The following is a 24,228-nucleotide window of genomic DNA, read 5'->3' on the forward strand; positions in this document are numbered from 1 at the left end:
CAAGACGGTCTCAGAGCAAGCTGAGAAGTCACTCCTTTCACCAGCTATAAACAGACTCAGCAAGGGAACTCCTGCAGCTTTGAGATTTTAGGCTTGGAGCACACCTGGAGAAGGAAAATATCCTCTTAAGCTTGTGGTCGTTATTTTGATTAAAACCCTTGGCTCAGTGAGGAGGTCACTTGGACTGATGCAGCTCCTTCGGCAGTACAGGCTATCTCAGCACATCGGGAATTCGGGGCTCTACCAGCTGGACCAAACCGTTCCCCCCCGACTACCAAAGCACGCAGCAAACAGCCGGGGCGCAGATCCTCCGCTGTTCACACAAAGTGGCAGCACCAGGTGAGCCCCGCGCAAGATGCTGCCTCTCTATTCCCCTATTCCCATCGTCTGAGGGACTCACATGGGGTACGCGTCCTGGGGGAGCAGTGCTAACCCAAAGGCGTCCTCTTCACCCCCTGCCTGCCTTGCAGGGACACGCTGGGCAGTCACGGCTGGGAAACGAGCCCCCAAAACCAACCCCAAACCCTGCCCGCTTAGAGCATCCCTCACGTTTATGCCACTCACAGAGGGACCCCCAGGTCAGTACATGTAATACCAAAGGAAAGCATCCTCTTTTGGTGGTCTCCTTAGCAATTGAGGTAAGCTAAGCGATGGAACAGACACCATAGATGCTGGAGATGTCTCTTTTTATGGCCATCCAGGAAGGAGAGTGAAAGGAAGCCGTTTATGGCCACATCACGCTGCTTTTGCAGGCGTTCTGGGAAGTGGGGACCCACACGGAGGCCCCTCGCATCTGGATGACAGATTCAGACAATGGATTGTTTTTAATCTTGGTATGTAGGAGATTCCAGCTAAACTGATTGCATATGTGCTTTGCCTGGTCCCCAGCCAGCACGGGTGAGGCAGACCAAGGCAAGAATAATTTTTTGTGTCCTGAGGTTGGGCCCATGGCTCTAGCTCCAGCCTTCACCCATTTTCCAGCCAAATTGCACGGGACATCGCTGTTTTTGAGGAACTGGTTCTTCACCCGAGATGCACGTGAAAGGGCTGTTTAGGATTCTACTGGTTCCAAGTCCTTGGATGCCAAAGCACTGCAAGAAACCCTTCTGTTAAATTTTTAGAAAGTTTTGTGGCGTCCTGCCAAGGAAGATTCACGGACACAGATGTCTTCTCAACATAAAAGAACGTCCCTTCCCCACTGAAGGATTAGCCTCCGTAACTGGTGTCTCACTTTGGAAAAGTTTTTCTGAAGGGCTGAACCCAGGTCACAAAGCACACACTGACACAGCAACTACGGGAACCAGCCCAGCATGGAAAACGTCTGGATTGCAGGAAGGTGGGGGTATGGAAACAGTCACCTGGAAGCAGCTATCCCTTCCCTGAGGACTCACTCTGGGAGAAACCCCAGGAGACAACGTAAGCTGTCAGACCCACGGTGCCACAGGGGCATGTTGCTGCGATGCTGGCTGCTTTAAGTGCCCTCTCTGTGTAATTTTGCCACCTGGACACAAATTCCAGGTTAAATGTCTGGATTTTAGTGCATTCATCATGCCTTGCCTTGGTTACAACAGAGCCTTGGAAAGGAATGAAAGGGAAGTGGGAGTTCCTGAAGCCCAGCTAGGTGAGACGCAGTCACACGCACAACGAACACATTTTATCCCTAAAACGACAAACACGGGCCAGCAGGCTTTCATTAGGGTATGTGGGAAAGAGCTTTAACAACCAAGGCAGGAAAAGTTTAATGCTGTTTTCCTTTTCATTTGCCAGATGTTTGGAAAACACAACAAATGTTTATTCCTTTACTTCGGAGAGGTGCAGCCTGCCTGGCAAGGTACGCATCTGGCCCACGAGAACTGCTGCAAAACGCCTGGGGAGAGCGTGTCCCTCCTCAGAGGTGTGCACACCTCGCAGACACGCCAGCAGTGATAAAGGAGATGCTGAGACTGGACCTGAAGGAACTGGAGCCAGACTCACATGAAGAGGGCTCAGACTGGTGGCAGTGGGAACATTTAACTTACTAATTGCACCTCACCCTGCCTGTGCTCCACACTTACTACAGAGGCATGTGCCTTACGGCATGGAGCAAGGCATTGCCTCGCTGCCTATGCGAGTCCTGAATTTAACTGAGCAATACAAAACACCGACTCACGCTGAATCCAAGGGCAAAGAGCAGTTCCAGGGGCTTCCAGAAGCAGGCAGAGTTCTGCCTTAACTACCACAACTCGTTTTACCATTGTTATATTTTCACACCCCAAACGAAACTAGTCCTCTGGTCTGAGGATCAGGTATTTGGCCATTTCCAAGCAGCTCTGCTAAGCACCTGGAGAGCATTCGCCTTGCAAATGGCACAGCCTCGGCACCACCTCACCAGACCCTGCTGCGACTCAGCCCTTCCGTCTCCTGCAGCCCCACCTCCAGACACGGGGGTTTGGCTGCTGACCCTGCAGATCAGCTTGCCCACACGTTCAGGGCACAGTTGCACCTGCACACCTGGGCAAAGCATCTGGGTCCTCCACGGAAGCATTTCTAGAAAGCAATTAATACTTAAATGATTCCAAATTCTGTGCTGAAGAAGAGGCAAAGAGTAATTTCTGCAGAGTTCCCTTCCACCAGGTTGGAAACTTCTCTGGAGTTTGGAAGCTGACGGCACTCCCCAGGCTGCGAAGATGCAGCTGCGCTCCCCACTGCTCAGCTGCAAGCTGCTGCTGAGGCAGAAATGTTTTAGAGCATCCCTAGCTGTAAGCACAAACCATGTCTCTGAAGCACCGCGTAATTTCCAAGAGAGGTGCCAAGGCTGAAAAGGTCGCTCATTTACAACTCGGTTGAAGATGAACAAGATGCATCCTACAAAGCAACCAGAAAGACAGGAAAACCAGGCACAGCAGGCAGGCTTCGCCGGGGGGGAAGGGACAGCACCAGGCCACTGGCTCAAAGGAGGGATGCTCACAGGTGTGATGCCGACCGGCATTTCATGTCTTTAATACCAGCTTTTCATTTGTGCTCACTTTGTGCTCAAGGACAAGGTTCAGGTTCTGGCCAACAGTGATATTTTTCCAAACTGACAAAAGTCCATGAAGTGACACTGCATTTATTTGCTCCATACCCTATCATCTCATGGAATCGGATCTTCCGCAGTGCACCGAGAGCTATGATGTTATTTCTGGTTGTCTTATTCCATCACCATCCCAGCTAGTCAGACTCCACCTCCTTGCCTTCCTTCCAGTTACTCTATTGACCTAGAGGCAACAAGTTGCAAGCTGCAAAAAGATAAATGTCAAGCGGATATAAGGAGAACGTTCCTCACCATGACAGTGGTGCAACCCTGGGACAAAAGCCTGAAAAGAAAAGGCTTTGAGTTTTCAAAACTGAATCAGACTGAGCAACGTGATACAGCTTTCAAGCCAGTCCTGATCGAAGCAGAGATTTTAAGCCCTCCAGAGGTCCCTTCTGTTCAATGAGACTGTGTTGCCATTAAAACATCTCTCAGACATCATCTGCATGAAAAAAATAACCAGACAACTCTCTAGTTTAAGAGAAGATCAGAAGATCGGGCAAGCTCTATTCCTCATTTCCTTGCCTTGGACTCCGGGTAGCAGATAAACACATCAGAAATCATTTTGCAGGAATACATTTTCTAACACGCCTTGGTGCTTGCCGTACTCCCCTGCTATTTGGAAGCTACGACCAAGGCTGGCAGAGGAGCTCTCGCACATCTCTACTTTGCCAGCCTTGCAGGTGCCCTGTGAGCAGAGAGGGTCTCAAGTTTTCAAATGCCCTTGTGCTCAGAGGATATCTGGGAACCCAGAGCTGAGACTCTCGGAGAAGCCCCACAGAAGCCTCCAGTCTTACCTTCACACCTGTGGCTGGTCTCACTCTGCTTGTGTCCCGCAGGGCATTTGCACTCGTAAGACCCCACCGTGTTGATGCAGTTCCCACCTTGACAGAGGCCGGGAATGGCCTGACATTCATCGACATCTGCAGGAAGGAGAGCAAAGGTGTTGGAACGTGCAGCCATCGCAGCGGGTGAACGTTCAGTCCCACCATGGTGGGAATGCTACAAGAAAGCGGCAGCTTCGCTCCAAGTAATTCCAGTTGCCCATCAGATTACATTAGCGACAAGGTGAAGGACAGAAGATGGACAGAAATGTGTTGCTGGCTTATCTACACAAGCAAGAGGGAGACAAAAGGAATGTTTTCCAAAGCAAACATCAACATGTCTACCCCTCGTGGTTTGCTCCAGGCTGGGGGCTGGGCTGGGGGTGGTGAGATGCCCTCCTGCACAGAGCAACACCTGTGGCAGGGCAGAGGGGAGCCCACAGGACGTAAGGTTTCGCTCTTCAGTCCCATCCCTGCAAGGTTCATCCTGCAGCCATGGTCTCATCGGTGCAGGGACACTGTGCTTCCCAGAGCACCTCAGGACGGCCTCAGTGCTGCTGCCAGAACCAGCATGCTCATCTGCTGCAGATATTATTCATACTCCAGTTCTGCTTGCGGTAACAGTGACTAACAAATGTATTAACCGAGCTCTCCTGAAGAGATCGGGGCCATAAAACACAAATCACAAGAGACAGCAAGAGGGGTCTCCTCCTCAGCCTTCCCAATTTTATCCTACAGACACTGGCCAATGTGGGGCGCGGGCCATAATTTTGGCTTTTGGTTGTGGCAGGTAAAGGCTGAAATCAGTTGCAGAGGCAGAAGGAATCCACAATGCTGATGGAGCACCCTGCACCCATCGCCAGGGAGCAGCAGGGGCAGCTCTTCCTTCCAGGAAGGAGCTGCCCATGGGATCTGCTGACGGAAGCCCAGTGGACCACCTGCTGTTTTTGCCTGGGTGTCCTAGACACCAAACACAACCTCTAAGCATGTGATTTATGTATATTGTAATCGCCTGTATGATCTTGAAGGAGTCATGGCTTCCGTTTCGAACCAATAGCACCATTTACAGAGCACCAGCCACTTGATACATGCGTTGATCATATTCCAGTGCAGGGACAGAAGCTCTAACAACAGCAGCACAGAGTGAGGGTACGTAGGAGGCTGTAACTTAGTTTTAAACCTGGAGAAACACTAGCCTCATTCCCTACATCTTGTGGGATAGAGGATGTCACCCAAGAACCACAACCTGGCCAGAATCTCTGAGCTAAGACAATCTTAGATGAACCCATGGGAGACCCAAGATCCATGGTGAAGATCTGTGACATACAACGATGGATTTAGAAAAGTTTACATGCAGAACCCTTCTCTGTGTTGGGGCTCCTGGCATGCATTCATCACCCACCCCTTCAGTGTGCATCAGGATGGATGTTCATGGCATTTACCTTGGCAGGCTCCGGTACGAATGTTGGGAATGAAACCTCGGCGGCAGGGGTGAGGTTGGGCCGGGCACATCTCACATGGGTGACCCCAGGCCCGTCCGATGGTGGCACAACACATGGTCTTGGTGCAGACGATCCCACTGAGTTGGCCCTGGCACATCTGGTTGTTTACTTGGCTAAAGCAAGGACCAGTGCGATAGTCTGAGGGAGAAGAACAACACCCACAGGTTAGATGAAGACACAGACACAAGGCTTTCTGTCTAACACAGAGCACCCATCCCCCTTCCTACCAGCGCAGCCATTCTGGTGCAAAAGTCAACAAGTTCTGGGGAAAAAAAATATCTGTAATGATGAACAGAACAAAAATTTAAGACCCAGCTGGAGACCAGTGCTGGAGGTAGCGACCATCTTTTTCCTCTATGTTTCACATGATCACCTAGAGCTTCTTCGGGCCAGCTCTTCCTGATCTCCCTCAGGCATCTCCCATGAACTATACTTATTCTATGTCTTGAGTTACTCCCTTGAAGTGCTGGAGTCCCCTGAGTCCCTTGAATGAACTCAGAATACAAAGTCAGGCAAAGAGGCGATTTCAGGGCTGCAGGTTCCCCTGCTCTGTGGAACTGCTGGGGTCAGCAAAGCAATCAAACTTCATCTCAGCGAGGGGCAAAGACGTGTATGGAGATGACTGGTACAAGCAGCTCTCACGGACCGCCTTAGGGCCTGGCAGCCCATACAACGCGAACGCAGAGGATGGCAGAGATGTCACATCACTTGGACTTGGTTTGCAGAGTAAGAGCCCTAGAGCTCACCCACAAAACATTCCAGGAGACAATTCCCAAACCTTTCCCCATGATGTCTACCACAAATTCTGCAAAGGGATTTCCACGTGTGCTCTGACAGTCTCTGCAAAGGCAGCCTCCTGCAGCAACACCCGTCATGGTGATTAATTTCTTTGGTTTAACTCTTAAAGGTCCCCTGGTAGTTTTAACAATTTTAAAACCCAGATGCTGCCGAAACAACCAGCCTGTTTCCTATTCCCACCAAGGATCCTCCTATCCCTTAAAACCAAAGAGATTTTGAAGGACTTGTTTACACTAAGGAATGCGGTTTTGCCACTGTCTGGGCTCTCATGACCCTCGATTAGGGATATTAGCACAGCAGGCATTCATCAGGAAACAAAATTCTTCAACAAGAGGGTTTTTTCCTTCTACTGGGAATAAATGATTGCACGCAAGCGTTTGATCTGTGGCTGGAGAAAGGACCTTTAACCATATTATTGTCAGACCAGAAAATTCCACATTAACTGCCTAAGGAAGTTAGGTGTTGGTCAAATAGCTGTTATTTCAACTAGTCTGGGCTGAGATTTGCAAAAGTTGCTTAGGGAATTTTAATGTTGGAGTGCCAGTAATTAGTACTTGACTGTGAACCCACATCCCTGCACCAGTACCCAGATTAGCCCACAGCTGTCTGTGCAGCAAAACATTTAGATTTGCAGGTGAAGCAACAAAAAAACTTGTCTGGAGGGTGGCTATACCTAAATCATGAGCCATGGGCAGCACTGGCACCCCCATTTAAAGATTGATGGCTCCATTTCCAGAAATGTCTTAGTAGAACATAGACACTCAGGAAAGTAAAGCTCTGTTTCTTGGCCTGCGAGCTCTCAGATACACGTCTTTCCACACATGAGCTTTGCAATCACTCCCTTCTATTTAAATCCGGACACACACGTGCAATGAATAAAAAGCAAAGCCGTTAAACAGGCAGTTTGATGCAGAAAGCTTTCGACCGTAGGGTACGTTTGCACGACAGCCACACCGGCAAGACCTACGCTGGCGTGGAGCCGTGACAGCATCTTCATCCTGGGCTGTAAGATTGTTTGGAAATGCTGGTGATTGCTGCAGGCTCTGGGCTGACGGCGCCTGTGCCGACGTGCCTTCCTCAGCCCTGCACCTTGCGCTGAGCAAAAGCTGCATGAGGCTCCCAGAGCTACAGGGAAACCACACAAGAAACCCTCCTCTACCTCTGGGAAAGAATCAACTAGCAAAATAATTGCTTATTTCCAGCTTAACTCTCCTTCTGATTGTTATTTCTTGAGCAGCTGGGAGCACAGTCATACTTAAAAACTAATGTTTATAAAAGAGTCAAAAGAAATTTGGTCTGTGGCTGTCACTGAGAGGCAAAGAGCAAGAAAAATTTGATGGGGGGGAAAAAAGGGGAATTATTTTGAAGTTACATTGGTTTAAAAGTGACATGATCTCATAAAAATGCCTTTGTTTAGAAATCAGAACAGAAATATGTGCTATGTTTGCAATGGTGTGTTACCAAATAATATTTTTTTTTGACCCAAATTTTAACAAGAGACCAAAGCACATGGTCCTCATTAATGTCTCCTACCATGCCAAGTTTAATGCTTTAGTTTGTTCTACTTTATTCCTAGAAAAGAAACCAACAAAGTTTGAGTTGTTATCTCATCTGTCGTCTTTTTTTTTTAATGAAGCTGAAAGGTTCTTGCTCAAATTTTGGGCCTTAAGGAGAATGCTTTATAACCACACCAGCACACAACTTAAACCTTCTCAACTATCGTACCCAAAGAACTATAAAATAAATTGTTTCATGGTCCTATTTCAATGGAACAATCAACTCAAGACAAAAAAGCTAACAGACTAGGCTGAAGTATTAGGAGAGGAATAAAGAACGGAACAGCGAGTATCATCCCTGAACTCACGGCTTGTTTCCATCCCAAAAGCTGCTTGCAGTCCCAGCCCCCAGCCCAGAGAGCAGCTGGTAGAGTAGGGGAAAGAGCAGAGAGCTGTGGAAGGGTTTATATACAAGGCACAGCTGCACTGGTTTGCAATCCTCAGTCTGAAAAAGAAACACCTGGAGGAAGACCTGATAGCAGGGTGCAAAATCCTGCCTGGGCTGGAGGAGGACCAGGCTGCTCACTTGCAGAGCCAGCATCAGGGGGTGTCCCAGGCAGATAAAGTGGCTTAAAATCAATCGAGGAAATGCTTCTTCAGACAACGTATAGATTAAGGGGAATTCTTCTAAGAGAGGATGCTGTGAATTGTCCAAGGTTGTGAGCTACAGGCGCCTGGTGCCCAATAAAGTCTTACAGAGGAGGATCGCATAGGATCGCCCCGTTCCTATACTGTTTCCCGGCCGTCAGCTTATGGACACTGCCAGAGCCTTGAGGCACAAACTCACCTCAGCCAGGGGCCCTCAACCCGCCCTTGTTCCACTCTGTAACCCACTCTCCCAGGCAGTTTGGTGTTGGTTTTGGTTCAGCATCACTGCAGCTGGAGCCTCTGAGAGATACCCGCGGTCGGGCAGGATATAGCTCCGCTGGAGCGTGGCAGTGCTCTGTGTGCTTAGGGTGCAACCCAATACATTTCATGAGCTCTTCTGAAACCTTGTTAACCCTAGGACAATGCAGAAACATCTCATAAAGAGGGCTTGCTTTTCCCCTGTCCTTGTCAAAAGAAGGAGGACACGTGGCTGATGTCATTGTGGCGGGTACCTTCAAAGGGCTCTGACAGAGAAAGTCGGGTCACACAAACGTATAACCCAAAATCGATGCAGGGCAGTACGGCAGAGAGAGGAACGGGAGAGACTTGCACCTCCCATGTCATCTCGCTGAGGCTGGATGCGCTGCAGCAAGAATTCCCCATGACGGATAATGAAAGCGCAATTGTAAGGAGAACACCCCCTTTTAAACAAATAATTGACAAAAATAGATTTTCATATGTAGATTACTTCTCTGGAGGGAATGAAGCCAAGGAAATTGCAGTCTGGAGTCCAGAAAGCCTGGCTGCATTCCAGCTCCCATCTGTTGCTAATTTTAATGGTCAAATTATTAAATTTTTAATGAGGCACCAATCAAATTTTATTAAGGAAATATGCATGCTTAGGAGATGTCTAAAGCCCTTCTACAGCCTAGGTATGGGATTCCATCTTCCAGGAGCCCTGTCACAGGTAGTTGTCCTGCAGAATTCTGGTCTTTGCTGGTACGTTTCTTAGGAAAACAGGGATGAGGCGGCTTCCTCGCTGGAAGCTGAGATTCCCTCCTGGTCCCTCTTCCCAGCTCACTCAGACTTAAAGTAAGTGTCCAGTGGACGGATACGGGTGAGTTCCACTTTTCCACCTGCAGGTAAAGTTCTCATTAAAGAGATTGCAAGAAATACTGGATCAGGCTTTATTTTGGGAATCAGTCAGTATCTTTTCCCCTCTACAGAAGAGACTTTCAGCACAGCGGGGCCATATCTGGGCCTTTACCCATCACTTAGCGCTGCAAAAGCATCGTGCCGGCTCACTGCCTGACTTCACCTCTCCCAACAGCCTTGCAAACAGTAAACACACAGCATAGGACAGCCACCAGCTTCCCTCCCAGTGCTACCACCAGCCTCATCCATTCCCACCTCTCATTTTTCTTCCTTGCCCTACTAATTTCTCAGTAGACTGTGCTCAGCTCGGTGATTTCTTGTCGCCATGGATTAGGTTACTATTCATGCCTACTTGTCTTGAGCAGCCAGCAAGTAGAGCGGGCGCTCAAATTGCAAAAGGCACGGTGGAATCAGAGGTGAAGCGTCAACGTGTTTGCATTAACCACGAGAAATCCGACTCCTCGCTATGCTCTTTGTTTTGCAGCCCTTGCCTCCCCCACCGATGCCTTTGAAGCACCACCTAGGCTGAACCAGGGACCTTCGCTGATGCTGCAGAGAGAGGTTGGGGCTACAGTGAGTCTTATCTACGCAATCCTGCAGCCAACACAGCCCCCAGATGTGCTCAGAAGAGGAAGCATAACAGGAATAGACCTCATTTCCAGTTTCCATGTTTGGCTGGTTGTCATGGAGATCATTAGGCACCCCTATAGCTAATGAATTCCTGACAATTCCAAGCCGCAAACCCTTGGGGAGTTAATGGGTGGGATCCATGCCATTACACATGCTCTTACACTGAGCCACACTATTCCACTTGCAAGCAGCTTCCTGAAAACATCCCCGTGGACATTTTTGACTTTCCTAATTAGTGTGTCTAGGGCGTAAGTGGAGGAAGGCTTCACAGTTGCTGTGGACATCTGCCTTCACCCACGTGCTGTGTGGAGCCCTGCTGGAAGGGGTGGGACATCGAAGTGCGTTCAAGCACTTCTGCTCCAGCCGAGCTCACACACCAAATCTTGTTGTTTCCCCATTTCCAGCACTTTGGGTGCTGTGCTGACCAGGGATGCTGACCAAGGATGCTGACCAGGGATGCTGACCAGAGATGCTGACCAGGGATGCTGACCAGGGATGCTGCCCTGGCTTTGCCTACCCTACTTAACCCAAGTTCACCTTGCCAGAACCTGTCTCACCTCCTACGAGAAGTAATAAAGAATGATGCACTACTCTTTGCCAGCCATGGCTATAATTTATACCAGAAATGCAGCTTGGACTCATTAAAAAAGTATAATCAGTTTCAGACTATTTAAAATTACCACTCTGAGGCTATCAAACGTTTATGTACAACAGTTGGAAGGCACCTTTTCTATTGCTCAGTTTCCCCAGTGCTAAAGGAAAACAATGGAAATCTTTTGTAGGGAATGTTTCCCTGGGACATACGGCATAACTCAATGCCATTCTTTTGCATGGAAATGTGAATTTCAGCAAGACAAATTTCTTTGAAGGAGACCTCAAGCTGAACACTTCCATAAACAAGGACATTTTTCAAATGTTTTTTAACACCTGAATTGAAACAGTATCTGAACCTGAAATATTTACAACTTTATTTCATATCCAATTTAAATTATTACTTTGCTGGGAGGGGAAAAAAAACCCCTGCATTTAAAATTAATATTTTACTCCCTTTTAACTGGTTCTCACTGTCCCTTTGGGAAAAGGGGTAGTTTTTGACAAAGAACTTTGGAAGAGAACCATTTTTTGGTTCTCTTTTTTTTTGTCTGAATATTTTTGGAAGAAAAAGGATAGCTTCCTCCACTTCTAGAATATCCATCTGCCCCGCAGGGTGTCACGGAGTAAATTAATGCTGGCAGTGGGAATTCAGATCCCAGGGTAAAGATGCAAAGGCAGGAATGACTGTGCTGCTTTCCTTGCTGTTTAAAACGCAGTCCTAGAAACTCGGCTATGCCTGACCCCAGCCTGCGAGCAGATCTGCAGGGTGCGGGCTGAAGGACGGTGAAGAGAGTGAAGAGCTCTCGCTCCGTGCTCTCATCCCGTCCTGCCTGCCATTTCTCGGGCACCGTTTGGCTGGAATCCCCTCATGAGACAGACCACGGGCTGGGCGAATTCCTTCTTTACAAAATAAATAAACCGCGCCGTGAGGAAGAAGAGCTTTTTCTTTGCTAAAAATCAAATTCCTTCTCATAATAAACAATGCTTGCACTGAAGGCTTTTTCTTAAAGCAGTAAGGACAAACGTTGCCTGTAAGTAATCCCCGGGGAGCTCCGGACCTCTCTGGGATGAGGTCACTGCAACACATGCCCCAGGCTCTGGCAGGCTTCCACGCCATGCTCTGAAAGCTCCAGCCACCGAGTATGGGAGAGCACGACCAGATATCAAACCCGATACCTATTTTTCTGTTTTCGATGAATGATTTCCATCAGCAGGAGGCTTGGTCCCCCTGGCCACGAGAGCACAGTCTTGCAATTCTTTCTGTCTCTAACCTTCAGGGGGGGTTTGGAGCAAGACAAATGACTCTGGGAGTCAGTGAAAGCCGATGCAACCCAGGCCAGGCACTGATCTGGCAGATCCCTCTGCAAACGTCTACCCAAAAAGATTCCCACACAAACTGTGGCTGCTTGTGACAGGGGTGTTCCCCAGAGAGCCCACGGAGACGCTGGCCGTGTCTTCTGGGACCTGCTGGGAGAGCCGATAACTTACAAATTAAATGCTTAGTGGAGTGATTCATACCCTGCGCAGAGAGAGGAGGCGGACGGATGGCAAAGGGCACAGGGAACAGCATCCGAAAGCCACCAGCCAAACAACCAGCTGAAAGGAGCTAACCAAAAATCCTGTGATTATTTCTGTGGCCCTGAAGGTGAACGCAGAGATTGTACAGCCCGGCTCGCCAGTCTCGGCACACAGCGCAGCTCAGCATCTGCTAAGCCTCTCGGGCTGCGTCCATACGTGACAGCCTTGGGGGGCGGGGGGATGCAGGGAGAACAGCAGCAAGGGTCTCCGAAAAGGGCTCCTTTCTCATGGAATACTTTCTCCACCTAGTCATTTCCTTACCTCGTACAGGCACAGCCACATTCCTGATGTTTAACTGTTTGGACTTTTGCAGAAAAGAAAAAGCTGGCTAGGGCAGTTTATAAGGCCAGACATTCCAAGTGCTGAAAAAACATATTCAAAGGAAATAGTAAAGGGAGAACTTTTTTTAAGTTTTCCTGTCCTATTTTTACAGTTTCCTGTCGAAGCCTTAGCCTGATGAAACCTGAGCTAGAGCTCCACGCACCACCCTCCTGCAAGGGCTCTGCGCTGCAGCAGCATATGAGGCACAAAACACACACATGGGGCCGGTAGCGCCAGCGGCTGGAGAAATGTCTGGGAGGGCTGGAGCCGGGGGTGGCACTGCCAGGCTGCGTCCTCCAGCCTGGAAAAGGCCACGGGGTCGGAACGCTGCGAGCCGTTGCCTCACTGCCTGCTCAGTTAGTGCAGCGGTGCTGGGGGGGCACAGGCTTTTGATAGCTCTGGGGTCTCCCCCACGCACACCTTGCACCTCCGGCGGCTTTGGTGGGATCACGGCTGTGGGCATGCTCCTGGATCCCAGGGGAAAAAACGGCGGCTGGGCTGGGCTGAGCTGTGGCTGAATTTGGGGGTTTCCTCCTTATTGGACTGAGTATGGGAAGGAGAAATCTGTGCCGGCCAGGCAGGCAGCATTTTCGGCCAGAGGGTTTGGTGACTTTGCCTGCCTTCCCTCTGGGACAACGAGCTGGGAGGCAGTGATGGCAAGGATGCTACTGAGCAAGGGCTTCCAAACGATGGGGTTGGTTTTACAGGTCTTGCCTGACTGTAGTAACGTCACTGTGCAGGACCTGCAGTCGCCTTCATCTCTCCGTCGCTGCATTCGGCAAAGGTTCTGTACTTCAAACGCGGTAACGCAATGGTTGTGCCAGGCAGAGCAAGGTGTTCTTTGGAAGAGGCTTATCCATAGCCAAAGTCTCTTGAAGAAGGAAGCAACAGGAATGACCCAGCAGACACAAATAGCACGTTATGAGATTCCTCTCAGACTGAATGAATGGAAATGGAAAGATTACACCCTCCTTAGCACCTTCTTACCCCAGCACACTCTCAGCAGGCTTGGCCTTTGCGTTCAGTGGGATGCGTTCCAAGTCCCTGCCATGAACGGGGTCTGCGGACCCTGCTCAGCCGGATGAGCTGGAGCTGCTGCACCACGTGAGCTGGGTGCCCGTCCCCAGCGCTGCCCAAGGGCCCTGAGCAGCTGTGGACCAAGCAATGCTGCTCCCGCAGTCTGTGCCCCTCCTCGTCCATCTTCATGGGCTTGCAAGGAACAGGGCGTCAATGCACAGCCTTGGGCTGATATCAGTGCACGGGCACAGCAGCCGGGCATGTGTCTACCTCCACACGTGCCCCACGGAGCTGTGGCTGTGGTGTGACGCTCCGCTGCACCCCTCGCAGTCCGCTGGCAGAGAGCCTCCACACGCGGGTGAAATATGAAATCAGGCGGTTATCTCCACGCCGCTTTTCTCCCACAAGGATCAGCAGGTTCAGCACCACCAGGATACTCTTGCTCAGGGACCCCCTTCCCCGCAGCGAGAATGGGAGCCACATGCCACTGCATCCAAGGGCAATGATGGGTCAGGAGAGAAGACGGGCACCATCCTGCCCATCCCGGAGCAGGCGGTGAGGTGCCAGCTGCAGACATGGAGGTCCCAGCCCCTGGCAGCCCAGCCTCCTCGGCTCGCTCAGCTGCAGTTGACTCAAACACTCCTGTGCTGCCCTGTGGCGACACAAATGACTCGCTTTCCGACAAGGTTGCACCTCTTTGCAAAGACCCTCTTTGCTATTACTTGGACCTTTGCCAAATTTTACCTGTTCAGGCTGAAACTGGCTTGTACCCAGGGTAAGCAGTTTTGGAAAACTGCAGTCCAAACCTTCCCGTCAGATTTACAGATAAATCTGGGAGAATGCTGTTCACACAAAGGTCTCTGGAGGAAATTAATTCTGATCCCAGGGGCTGGTTCCCACTGGGCGCAGTGAACTGGCCTCTGAGCCACGTGCTGAACACCAAGCAGCCAAAAAAATATGTTTTAAGTAGCCGTGCTTTGGAGGTGCTGCCCACCCTCTGGCAGGGGAAAATTAGTCTGTGATTGTCTCATTACGGATTGTCCCATAAATCCCATGGGCATGCAGGACACCTGTATGTGCAGGATGCCTCCCATCCCACCAGTACTCCCAGCACTGTGACTGGCCTTCTGCAGAGATCAGAGGGAAATATGTTTTCTCAGAGCTATAATTATTTTATCAAGTAAGCCTGCCTGCAGGAGGAAAATGGCAACCTGCAATTGAGTACCGTGCTGAATTCCACTCGTGGTGAAGCCTCTGCCAGACCTGTCTGCATAAACGCAGGCAAGTTACAGCAGTAGATGTCAGAGCTCTTCAGCCTACAGTTGATTATCAAAATGCTTTTTGTACCACAGCGTGGAGAAAGGGCAGCCTTTGGAGGCAGGCTGAGGAGAAGGAACTCCATCACTTATCTCAGCGACAAGTTCTGCTTTATGTCTTAACATCTGTATTAGTGGAGCACTAGGAAAAATCAGCTGAACGCCTGGTTTCTAATGAGGATGAGAAATCTCCTTGTAAACAGTCTTTTATTAAAAAGCTCATGGCGGGGGCGGCGGCGGGGGGCGGGGGGGGGGTGTGCGGAAATCTTAAAATCTTAACCACTGCCAACAGCATGCCTCCGTAACATTTTTGGTTGAAGTAATTTGGCCATTTGGCCTTGGCCAGTGCTTGCCCTGGCCTTTTTCCTACCTCAGAGAACTGAAACCCAAGAAATTAATGAGTTTGTGACACCCTGGAACAGCCTTGCACTTCAGGGGATGCATGTGGAGGCCCAGGCAAATCAAATTTTGGTTTGATCTCAGAAGCCACATCGTGGTCCCTGTTTCTGGGACGTCTCCATTCCACTGGGATTGTTGCTGGGATCTTTCAGAAGAGCAGCTGGAACTGGGACTCGGTTTCACAGCATGCATGCACCTCGGGCACAGCCAGAGCTTGTATGGAGGAGATCTTTTTGCCAACCTGCCATTTATCCCCAGAACAAAACCTCTACCAGGCAGCTCAGATTAATTAATTTGATATATCTTCATGTAAAACGCAAAGGTTGAGATTAAAAGTCTTTCCGAGTTATCTCAGGTATCACTGAATTTCCATGACTTACTTGTGGCCCCTTCCGTGCTAGCCTAATGTATGTACTCACGTGCCGGGGGGGTTCGGGGGAGTTCTCAGCTAAAGGTATGACATACGTACATCCCTGCCGATTCCTAGGAGCAGCATTTCAGAAGCTCAGGACTGTGACCTGAGTTTAGACAGGAGCAAGCAAAGGGACCAGGTTACTGTTGGCTGCCTCCTGCTGTGGCACGCACAGGAACCAGACTCATCCTGTGGGGCTGCTTCCTTTCTCCTAAGCCTCCCGTTAGACTGAACATTTGGGGGGAAAATCGTTATGAAGAGGAAACAGAAAAACTGAGGCAAAGCCACTCCTAACAGCTCTTTTCAGGAGGGGGCTGGGGAGACCTTAGAACAAGAATAACGGGGCGTTCTGCAATATTCCCACCACAGGGAAATCTGAGAGCATGAAGGTGCAGTTTATGCTGAGACACGCACTAGCATCCATGTGCATTACAAGATGCTGGTTTGGATCATGTGTTCTGTTTATATATCGCCTGGGGTGTCTGTCTCTGGAAAAGCTACGGCTGGAGCAAACACTAGAGATCATTCTGGATTTCTCTTTCCCTTAGCCAAGGCTGACTCCCAGAATTAGACCTAACCAGTATTTGTATAACTTGCTCTTAATCACCTACAGCTATGAAAATCCACAGCTTCCTTACACAATTCTAGTGCTGCAATATTTCAGGACAATGGATGAGTCCAACTGCTGTTGGACTGATAGAAATCAAATAAAATTATGAGGATGAGAGGTACAGTCATCCTATACAATAAAGATCTTTGAGAAACTGATACAGCATATAAAAATATGCTAATCTGGGGACTTGCATTAGTCTGACTCACTGTTAATGGAAATTTCTTCCAGGAATGGATTGTATGAGTTAGAAGGAACCCTGGGTTCACAAGCTCCCCCCGGCTCCCCCAAGAAAAGGCATCAAGATCCTTTTGAAACTTTGGCAAATCTGCAGACACAGACATGTTATGGAGACTCAGAACTCCTCCCTGGGCGCACGTCAAAGGAGATCCTCATGTAACGTACACACTAAAATATAAAAAGCTGTATCTTGATATAAGCAGAATAATGGAGATGCAGGAAGAAAACAGGTGCAGATTAGCAACAGCTTGAAAGTAAAAGGTACTGAGTAGCAATTTAGATGCCACCTGTCCTTTTCCCCATATACTCTCTCTTGTTTATGCCTGGGACCTACTTTTGCCCATTCTGGTTATATCCCAAAGTCCTGATGCTTCATGGTGCTTTTGGAGAAGCACTGGCCATGCAGAACGTGGTCTGCTCTTCACTGACCGCTGCTGTGGCTTCATCTGGAGAGCTGCTGGCAAGGGGCTGACCACAGCTCTGCCCGGGAGGGGGGCAGGTCTGCACCCAGGCTCTCCGAATTCCTCTTTGCCAGGTGTTTAACCCCTCAGAGCACGGCAGTTTCTGAAAGCCTGTGTCCTCCTTGCTCCGTGGTTAACAGTCTTTCTTGAGGCATTTGAAAAGGAACGGGAGAAATGAGAATCTCTTGGTAACAGCTGTGAACGGCTGAGACGTGGATTCTGCTGGGGAGAAGCTGCTGTTCGGGAGCATTTTCACTTCAATCCAACCCAGTCCTGGTTACGGTCTTGGAAAGAGCCGTCCTGCTGTGAGGACTATGGAGGAGCAGGAGATACTCACTGCCTTTTCCATGGATGTCTAGGACCTGCCGTACCTCTAATCCTTGCTTTTGTCCACATGTTTGAAACACTGTGTTTGGTAACAGGGCTTCATTTTCCTGTACTGGCTAACGAAAAACTCGGGCACTGGGTGCCAGTTTTAAGTCTGCTATTATCTTCACAGGGACACAAGCCCTTCCAAGGCTTTTCATGGGATGTGGGACTTGGGACCAACCGTGCAAGGCTTCAAGAGCACAGACGGCTTTCAGCCCAGCCCAGAAGTGTTTGCACTCCAGAACACGGTCCCGCGAGTTTGTTGGTTAAACTTCTGGAAACCTTGCCCCATTAAGAGGAGAGGACATGCAGACACAGCAAGGACCTCCCCAACCAGACAAACCATAGGGACCACAGACAGGCTCCACAAAGATCAAGAATGTTACTCCAAAAATCTTTTTTTCCAAAGTGAAAGAAAACTTTCTTTCATGAGAGGTAGCAACTGGCACCCACAGTGAATAGATCAGCATTTGGATAGAAAAAACCCAAATTAAACCTCATCTTTGGAACACATGCGGAGCATCCACACCTTCACCTGAGTCAAGTGCTGTCACTTTTTACAGCCATTTTTTTCCCACTTTAAGGAGGGTGAAATCAGAGACATGACATCAAAATGTTTCATTTTTTTGCTGTAAAACTATTTTAAAAAATTGGCCTCTCTCCCCACAGATTAATTTTTCCTGTACTGCAGCTTTTCCCCCAACACTGATGTAATGTGAGTTCACGTTACCAAAGGCTGCTGGGGTTATACAATATATTCACTAGTCCTTCATCCCTGAAGATGTCAAGGAGAAAGAGGAAATGATGCTAAGATTCGCTGAGTACCTCGCTATTAAGGTATTTACCTCTGAAGTGGAGTATTTCCTGAATTAAGTGTGAAGGCAGTTAGGTTGCTTCCACTACAAAGCTGCCTCTTACTGAAGCCCTGAGCTGTTGAACACGCAGCTTGTTGAGTGTATGGCAGCAGAAGCTGTTGCTTAGCATTCAGGAATTTAGTTTATTCTAGTTTAAAAGTAAAAGTATCTCCTTTTAGGGTTATAGTAAAATAAAGTAGAATTAAATCCCTAAATAAATCTGTAATTGGATAGATTTGTGGGGTTTGAATGCCTTCTTTTCATCAACACGGATGGGCACATTCTTCAGTGCTCGCCAGTCTAAATTGGTACCCCGAACGCTGCGGGCAAGCACACCTCCAGAGAGCAAAGGCTCAGATGATGGCCACGCTAGAAACAGCAACTGTGCAGAGCTCACCAGCCTTTCTGGGAATCTTGGCAACTCAGCACAGATACCAGCTGGACTAATGCAACTCTGTGTTCTCTGAAATGAGTTTGTATCTTTGCATGGCCTTACCCCCTGTACATCTCACGACGGAAGATGACGGCACCACGCTGTGCCTTGCAGCAGGGAGAGCTCAGGCATTTACAGATTTTAGATCTGTAAGTCTGAGTTGCTCTGAAGTCCAACATCAAACAAGCCAGTGCACGACAACCAGAGACAGATGGATGGAGAAGTCCATAGCCCATATGTCTGTGGCAGAACTGATCACTCTGCTGTACACACTCACCCTCCAGTCAATGCCTGCATTTGGTCAGTGAATCCTGCCCCCCCGTGCTGTTATCACACCATCACCTATAAGGTTCCATGGTGCGCTGTGCTCAGCTGGCCACATTTACCCACCGAGGTCTGAAGTAGGCTCTGCAGGGCAGGGAGGTCCAGCACGTTCCTATGGAAGACAGCCAGCCAAAACCAACCTCCTTGTTAAAAACATGATCTGCTTTTTTCCAATTTGTTTTCCTTCAGGCTTCAGTCCCTTCGCCTTGCTTCAGCCGAAGAACCTGGGCCAGCCCCTGCTCCCACAGGTTGTCACATTCTACAAGGAAGAGCTTCTTTTGGGACAGAAGGGCCATCCCACCCCCCTGTGACACTGTCAACCAGCCACTTCTGCTAGCGTGTGCACTGCTGCTGAGGGTACAGCCCCCAGGATATAAAGTGTGTCTGACAAAAGACTCTTCCTGAAGTAACAGCACCTTTTTATCCGGGTGTCCTTGGGAAGAAACGTCCCTGAGGAAGACTGGTACTTCAGCATGGACAGACCAACAAGAGATTTCTCCTGGGTGAAGGTGGTCCCTTGGGGCTCTGGGTTATGCCTGTGCTGAGCTCAAGGGGTTTTCCCTACAGAGCTCTTTGGTAGGGGAGCAGATGAGTGGCAGAGGAGCAGACAGATGAGATCCCAGAATATAATAGCAAGCTGCAAGTTCAGGGTCATCTGTGCACTAGGTGTCACCTGGCCTGCTTCTGCTACACTCGGAACGCAGATACTGGTGAATTTTCATAAAGAAGGGCTCTTTAAACCCCACATTTCCTGGCATTTATTTCAGGCTGAAAATAGTCAGTGCCTTTGCTTAGGTTGAGGTAACATCTCCACCTGTAAAAGCACATCATCAAATACCCAGTGTGTCTGTGCCGGCTGAGGCAACCCGGCTCTTGGTGCAGAAGCCAGGCAGCCACAGCAGGATGAGCTGCAGCGAGTCCATCCCTCCTGACAGACCCATCTCGTAACGCAGCTTTTCAGTCTGAGGCACCTTATGGTTTATTTAACACTGTGGCTCCAGCCTGGAGATGGTTTATTTGGGAACAGCAGCAGCAGCAAATGCACAGCTGGCTGTATCTCAGCACACAGTCCTGCCTCACACGGTTAGCAGCCGATTTACCAGCTCTCCTGCAACCCTTTGGTGACTCCTCACAGTCCTCGTACTGCAGCAACACGTCTATTATTTTGCAGAGAAACAAAACAGGGTGATGTAACAAGCTGCCCAAATGGCGCAAGCCGTGGGCCAGACACAGGACGGAGCAGCAGAGCTCCTACCACTTTCTCCTACCCTCAGAACATAAAATCTCCACATTAACCAGCTAGGATTCAACCCAAGTGCCCCATTCCAGTAATGGGGCTGGGAGAGATGGTCAGATGTACCCTACAACACGTCCTGTCTGTTGCAGGCTGAGCGCGGTGTGACCTGCCAGCACAGAGGGTTCCTATCAGTGGACATCTCACAGATCGGTACCCAGGGACTGACTGCATGCATCACCTTATCTCGGCTCTCTTTCCTGAAAGGCGGTGAAAGCAGCTTAACTACCTGTCATTTTCTTTATACTCTGTAGCCAGGACAGTGTCTCGTTTTGTGCTCTGGAAGCAGCAGACCCATGGATGCTAGAGTGCAAGAGTGCAACATTCTCACTGCCTGATGCCAGCATGCTGCATTTGGTAGCTACGATGGCTCCCCCCTGAAAAACATCACGGTAGCTGCTCTGTGTGGGATGGAGGAAGGTGAATGATGCCTCACTGGACAGTAACTGGCATCAGTGGGAGCTGTCTGCCAGCAGAGATGCAGGCAGGAATCTGAGGAATTTCCAGAGTACTCAGCCCCGCACCCAGCCCTGCTCTGAGAGCATCACCTCGAGCCTTGGGCTGAAACTTGTACTGCCTACATATGAAGCCAGTGGGTTTCGGGTTCTGCTTTGAATGAATATTTCTTCAGAAAACGTTTTAGGAAGAAGACTCAGCACTAAACTGAGAGCTATAGATGATCCATGTTGCTTCCAAGCCTGCTACTGGGGTCTCCTGTTACTGGAGACTCCCAAGGATGCTTGTAAACATGTCACATACCATGGCTGCTTTACTTGGAGAAACAGAACAGAAATTCAACGGTGGTCATGTCTCCAATAAGTCTGACGCTTAGGGACTTCATCTTAGCAGGCCTACTGGTGGAGCAGGAACACGTTTTCTCCTTGGAAGGGTTAAGTTCTTCGCTGTCATGCTAATTATTCTGGTAGGTCAGCCCCAACCACCTCACCTGGCTGCAAACTCCCAGGCTGCCGAGCCAGGAGCCTCTTTGAAAAGTGTAATTTTTAACATCTCTTAGCAAAGCAAGCGCTCTGTTTGTCTTGGCAAGGAAGACCTGTGTATACACAGCTGGAGAGCTTGTTTTGTCTCTTAGTACAAGTCTGGGCTAAACCAAATCTCTAAAGGCTTTGTAAAAATGCTCTCTTTATTTAAAGAATTTTATACATTACAAGATGTCTCCAAAGTCTGCCCCTGCTCAGACCCCTTCTTTCCCTGCCTCTTCCACTCTCCCTCCTGTCCCCTCCACTACCAGGCACACAGTCAGGACAGATGGATTTTTCAGTTCCCCCTGGACATTGCTGGATGCAGAAGTTTCTTTAAGAAATTTCTAGCTTTCTTTTCAAATACTGCCAATGTTCGCATCAATTTATGAATCTCAGTATTTCAGAGCACCATGAGCTAGAAAAAAAGAAAGCTCTACGGACACACTTCTGGAGCTTGGGTTTAGGGGTTTAGGGGAAGGAAACTTGCAAAGTAGAGCCTTCAAAAGGGCAAAGTTGTTATCATAATTCCTTTCCCTAAAGAAAGCAATGCATATCTGCATGTGCATTAGAAAAAGGCAAGGAGAGGGCTAAAAAAATAGAGAACTGCAGTGCTCGACTGGTATCTGTGTTTGCAGGAGAGTACAAAGGAGACTGGAACAATGAAAGGTTAGTTCAGTAAACGTGTGTGGAGACTCTTAAAGAGCTTTCCCTTCCCTGCATCCAATAAATGCGAGGCTCAAACCACAGCAGAGGCCTTTTATGGGGCACCTGCACCGTTCTGTCCAGCAGACCCTTTTTCAGCCCAGGGCACGCTGCACAGTGTTTCGTCTGGCCGCTGTTCAGGCAGGGCTGGCTGATGCCTGGGCTACCGGAAACCAACTGTTATTCCTATCTCACCCTCTAAATCTTGTTGCCAAGAATCCCCAACTTGGAAAAAACAACATTAAAGGCAAGAACAGTCCAATCCTTGGACATGGAGTTAAACTGAACTAGCTCAATCTCGGGAAAGTGAGAGGCTAGAAAAACAGAGCATTTCCAGGGTGCTTTGATCTTAATCCTGGGAGTTTGCACATTGGCTTCATGTTTCAGTTTCATTTCTGCTCTGTGCCACTTTGACCCTTGCCAAAAATCATATCAGAGCAGTGTCGTGAGATGTCCATCTAAGCCAACAGGAAACGGAGAAATTCTGTGCCTCAGCCAAAACCTCAGTCGTACCCACGCTGCCCAAATGTAAATCTGATCTAGCCACTCAGCGCACGCTGGCTGGCTGAAGTACAGAAAAGCCACATGTCACTGAGAGCCCTATCCTTAGCTGGTGAAAACTGTGGTTCTTAGTGGAGCTGTTTCAATTCATACTGGATGAGCAGCTGGCATCGAACCGCGTGAGGTTTACAATAAACCAGAGCTGGCTTATGTTTCCCTTCAAAACATTTTTGCTAAAATAAGGTTCTTTCATGGAAAACCTTAAGTTCTGGTTATAATTTTCAAGGTTTTTCAAGTAAATATAGTACCAAACCATAAAAATAGTTTTGCAAAGGTTGGAATATTGACTTTCAGGGTTTCAGGTCCATGTTCATTTGAAAATTATAGGCTGTTAGCACTGGTGACATCATTAGTTTTAATTTTTGATGGTACATGGTATCGACCTCTTCCACCCAAAACTGGCGCCTGAAGCACACAGGACAGGTCACATTCAGGCAATAAACTGAGTTGCTGCAGGAATCTGATTCTTCACAGTGAGAGAGGCAGGAGTCTGAGAAATGGTCGTACTGATAGGGGAGCTGAGTGCTCGCCCGGCGAACTGCCGTCTACCCGCATCTGACGGAGCTCTGCGAGAGCTGGCCAAGTCCTTCAACCAGCACTTTGCATGTGGCCCCTAACTGCGTGTGGTCCGTAACTCCTTAGACATCGCTCCTCGGCAAGCGCTGCCGGGAGTCGTACTCGTGGTGCTGAGCAGGATCAGAGAAGACTGAGAGTCCTGCAAGTGCAGCTCAGGGTCAGTGAAGAGGAGCACCCCAATTAGCTGGCTGTGAGGGGGTGACTGGGACGGAGCCACCTCTCCTCATCGTGGCGCTGGGTTTTGCTTTTGCAGCACAGCTCAAGGCTTGCTGTCCACGCCCAGCCCAGCAGTCTGGCGCTGGGAAGAGGCTGGAGGGGACACAGCTGGGACAAGGGACCCCAACTGCCCAAAGGTATATTCCACGCCATTGACATCATGCTCAGCAATAAAACGTCAGGGAAAGAAGGAGGAAGGGGGGATCTAAGAGGGTTATGATGTTTGTCTTCCCAAGCCACCACTGCAGGTGCTGATGTACTGTTTCCCAGGATTTGGCTGGACATCTGCCTGCTGGTGGGAATCAGCGAATCAATTCCTTATTTTGCTACTGCACACAGCTTTCACTCTCCTTATTAAACTGACATCATCTCCATCCATGAGTGAGTCTGACTCCCTTCTCTGTTCTACCCATCCCAAGGGAGAGGGGAGTGAGAGATGTAGGATGGGTGTTCGGCTGCTGGCTGGGGTCAGCCCATCACACTGGCACATTTGAAAACGTTGGCTCACGTTTCTTTTCCCTTCTCTTTTAGTGTTTAGGAAGGCACTGATGGTGTCACCTTCCCTTCATGAGGATGCTGTGGTAAGGGGCTTCCTGGCATTTCTAAGCCACTTGCATCTTACCAAGACAAGAAACAGGGAAATGCCCAAGAGAAAAATACCCTTTTTGTACTCAGCACGGGGTTGGGGGGTTACTGACGTTTAACAACCACCTACGAGGGACCACACATGGAGAGGAGGATCCAGAGACACCGAAGAGCCGTGCAGTCAGTAGGCACTTTGCATCTGCGCATGTAATAACCAGGGATCTCCGGGAGCGCTTTGGGCACGAGGTTGTCGTTACAGGCTGTACCCTCAGGCAGAGGAA

General features: G+C 49.2%; 1 protein-coding gene across 1 annotated transcript in view; it reads right to left on the reverse strand.

Annotated features, from left to right (window-relative positions):
- FBN3 (fibrillin 3) overlaps positions 1-24,228 on the reverse strand; it is a 109,787-nt gene that overhangs the window by 57,116 nt on the left and 28,443 nt on the right. The window contains exons 7-8 of the mRNA XM_055806578.1: positions 5,319-5,516; positions 3,850-3,975 (exon numbers count right to left, since the gene is read on the reverse strand). Of these exons, the coding sequence (XP_055662553.1) occupies positions 3,850-3,975; positions 5,319-5,516 (324 nt within the window). The remainder of the gene's footprint in view (positions 1-3,849; positions 3,976-5,318; positions 5,517-24,228) is intronic.

Source organism: Falco peregrinus, chromosome 5 (genome assembly GCF_023634155.1).
Source record: "Falco peregrinus isolate bFalPer1 chromosome 5, bFalPer1.pri, whole genome shotgun sequence".
Lineage (NCBI taxonomy): Eukaryota > Metazoa > Chordata > Aves > Falconiformes > Falconidae > Falco > Falco peregrinus.